At 45.1% G+C, this 3,553-nt stretch overlaps 1 protein-coding gene across 1 annotated transcript; it reads right to left on the bottom strand.

The window, feature by feature from the left end:
• Positions 1–1,599: 1,599 nt before the first annotated feature.
• LOC129325678 (claw keratin-like) lies at positions 1,600–1,914 on the bottom strand. Its single transcript, XM_054973508.1, has one exon. The coding sequence runs from the start codon at positions 1,912–1,914 to the stop codon at positions 1,600–1,602; it is 315 nt and encodes a 104-aa protein (XP_054829483.1).
• Positions 1,915–3,553: the final 1,639 nt, after the last annotated feature.

Here is a 3,553-nt window from a genome sequence, read left to right as displayed (position 1 = left end):
CATGTGCTAATGAGTTATGCTAATGAGTTCCTCCAGCTCTTTTTCTATGGAATGACCCCTGACTGGGATGTGAGTAACCAGTAGATCTTAGATCTTGTCAGGAGCAGCCCATGACATGAAAGATTCAGCTGTAGTCTCTGGACCTGCTGGGGTGTCTGTGTGTACTGCCTTAAATTCCAAAGTTGGCAGTGTACAACATAGCAGAGAGTTTTGAGGATCTTCTGGGGTTTGGCCACGCCCATGAGGCCTCAGTGTAGCCCCTGTTGATGGTGAATGTGACCTTGAGAGGGCTGGCTAGTGCTGCTAAAAAAATGAGGCTGCAATATGGCCTACCCCTCCTGCCAAGCCACTCCTGCCCTATATTTGCTCAACTCTACTCCCCAAAGCTTCTTCCACCGGCTCCACTCCTAGAGACCCCTCCTGTCAGCTGTGATTGTTAAACAGAAGCTCCATGCTTAGAAGCAGTGAGCTTCTAAATACCTAAAGGATGTTACACCCTTTCCTTGCACAATTCCCCTGCACAGTTCCCAAGCATAATGCTGGGCTACGCTGAAGCAAATGGCTTAGCCAAGCAGGAATGGGTACAGTTCACCTCCTCCCCCTCCCCCTCCTCCAATGTTTGACTGCCATGTGGAATCTAGTAAGGCTAGAATGGAACATTCATGATTCCCATCATAGGACCAAGCTACAAGTGACGAATGACACTTGAATGGCAAGTGGATTGAGTGGAGGGCAAGTGAACAGGGAGAAATACACTTGTCGTTCAAGTGTCATTCGTCACTTGTAGCTTGGCCCATAGTTTTCCAGGAATCAGAAGTCACTTGGAGCTCTTTCCCCACCCTCTGTCACAAGTAGATAAGCTGGTAGGGTCCAGCCCTTCAACTCTAGTCCAAAACGATGGGAGGAGAAATCAAAACCAGGACACTTGAGCTGTGAGGAAATAAGGTTTTAATACAGAAGGCAGGGTACACCACAGAGGGAGCAAAGCAATGCTAAGTATAGAACATACAACAGAAACACAAGACCACTGCGTGGTTTCTCATGAGGTGAGGCCGAGAAGGTCATGAGCTCTGTGAAAACTTATCATTCTCTTTTGGTCTTAGAAAAGCCTCCTGGAGACCCGTCCAGTTTCTGCTATGGCCACCATCAGTTAAAGTCATTAGGAAAAAAGTACCAATGCTAAATATTATTAACATTTATAGAGGATGTACAACCACGCCGTGTACCTTTTCTCCTTACGACAATCTGAATAAGAAGGCCAGCATAACTATAACTATAGGCCTCAGGGAGGGCAAGAAGAGACTAAGGTACCTAATCTATTTTGAGGCCACCTTGATTTGCATTTGGAGTCATCAGTCCCTTATACTAACAAAGCAGAGCCAACAGGCTTTGGAGCAAGATGGGGAATAGAAAGGGAGGGACAGCTATCAATTTCAGGGGAAGTGAAACGTAAGAAAGGTATTTTGAGTCTGCTTTCCAGAGGAGCTGAGCAACCACAATTTCACTTGACATTGTGGGCCCTTAGTTCTTCTGAAATCCAGGGGCAACCATCAGTTGTTATTTTGAAGCTGTACTCTCGATCACTTTGGGCCATTTTCACTAATCCCTGACTCCTGTGCCAGATGCGTATCTCACACCCCATCCCCAGTTGCCAAAGCCTCCGTACCGTCCGTACCCTCTGTACCCTCCAAAGCCCCCATAGCCCCCATAGCCCCCATAGCCCCCATAGCCTCCATAGCCCCAACCACTGCCGTAGCCACAGGGGGCATTCCAGTCCACAGCCAAACTATCATTGGAGGAGCTGAGGATGGGTCCTGGGCAGGTGATGAAGAAGGGAGGTGGCTGGATGACTGCGCACTGCGGGGGGCACTGCGATACGCAGGTGAAGCCACAAGGTCCGCAACCGTAAGGCATCTTTCTGCTGGAGATCAGGATCTGAAATGATACATTTAAGTGTACAATAAGTGGAATGCCCCAGAGTCATCAGAATAACTTTCATTCAAATCAAAATTGTAGGAAAAAAAATAATTATCTACAGGGCCGTACTTAGTAATTTTACGCGGATAGCCAGCTCTTGCTCCTCTTTTCATTTGCTTAAACATTTATAAGGTTGCCCTTCTGTCTGGCAACTGGGAACCAAAGTAGTTCAATTCTACAATGCTTCACTTTAGCTGAATAATAATAATTTTAAAAGTCTGTCCAACAGGGATGCGCTGCTCAGGATAAATTACAACAATTTCCCCCTCTCTTCATTAAGATGGTTATTTTACTGTACTAGAGCTGCTGAAAGGAGCAGCGACTGTGCCACTCTGATGAGCCTGCTGCCCCCACCAAGCCTCTGAGCAAAATAATATCAGGTTTTTCATCTAATGTTTTTCATCTAATTCCAAACCAGGCCATAAAGAGTGTACAAATCAATTTTAAAAAAAAACAACGGAGTTAGTAACAGAAAGAGTTGATTTCTCTAGAAACCTGAAGAAAGCCTCAGGATATAACTTCAGTCCTGTCTAGGAATTGCTGAAAACTCTATTGTTTTACCATAGAGTTTCCAGGGATTCTTAGAGAGTTGCTAGAGCCAGTGTGGTGTAGTGGTGAGAGGAAAGGACTAGGATCTGTATGACCTAGGTATGATTCCCCCCTCTGCCATGGAAACTTGCTGAGTGATCTTGGCCCAGTCACACTCTCACCCTGACCTACCTCACAAGGTTGTTGTGAGAGAAAACAAGGAAGAGAGGAGAATGATGTAAGCCACTTTGGGTCCCTGTTCGGGAGAAGGGCTTGGCATAAATGAAATGAAATTCAATTTAAAAGAAATAAAAAAGCATGTCCATGTTTTTCTTTGAAGCAACATCATACCATCAGTCTGATGATCATGTTTTCATATTTTTTCTCCTACTGGCACTCAACTCTACCCTTGTAAATCCTGGAGGGCCCCCATGTGTATTTCATAATTCATTTTCCAAATGAACCATGCCATTATTCGACATTGCCTTAACAAATGTCAATATACTTTGAACCTCTATGAAGGACGACCTCCTATCAGCCCCGTATGAGGTATGCCTCTGCTATACAGGAAAATTGCACAGGCCCATTTTACTCTACACGATGTCTACAATATCATGGCCATAATAAGCTAAGCAAACCAATATTAGACCTGGTAAAGATAATCTTGTATGTGATAGTAGCCGCTAGTGACTGTCGCCCACATCTACAATAAAATAATCCTCGTTGTGCTGCTCTGACCTAGATAGCCCAGGTGAACTTGATCTCAGCAGATCTCAGAAGCTAAGCAGGGTTGGCCTTTGTTAGTAATTAGATGAGAGACCTCCAACTAAAACTAGGGCTGCAGAGGTAAGCAATGGCAAACTACCTCTGTTAGTCTCTTACTATCTCCAAGTCTCTCTACATGAGACACCTCGGCACATGTTTGTCAAGTGTAGGGAGGTGCAATGTTATCTGGGAAGCGTAGTTTAAAAAGACAGAGCTGGCAAAGATTACTCCTCAGCGGGTTTGTTCATTTCATCTTCAACCCCCTGAAGGCTCTGTCAATTTC

The sequence above is a fragment of the Eublepharis macularius genome, chromosome 1, assembly GCF_028583425.1.
Source record: "Eublepharis macularius isolate TG4126 chromosome 1, MPM_Emac_v1.0, whole genome shotgun sequence".
Taxonomy (NCBI): domain Eukaryota; kingdom Metazoa; phylum Chordata; class Lepidosauria; order Squamata; family Eublepharidae; genus Eublepharis; species Eublepharis macularius.
Note: the sequence above shows the minus strand (reverse complement) of the source record. Positions and strands in the feature narration are given on the sequence as shown.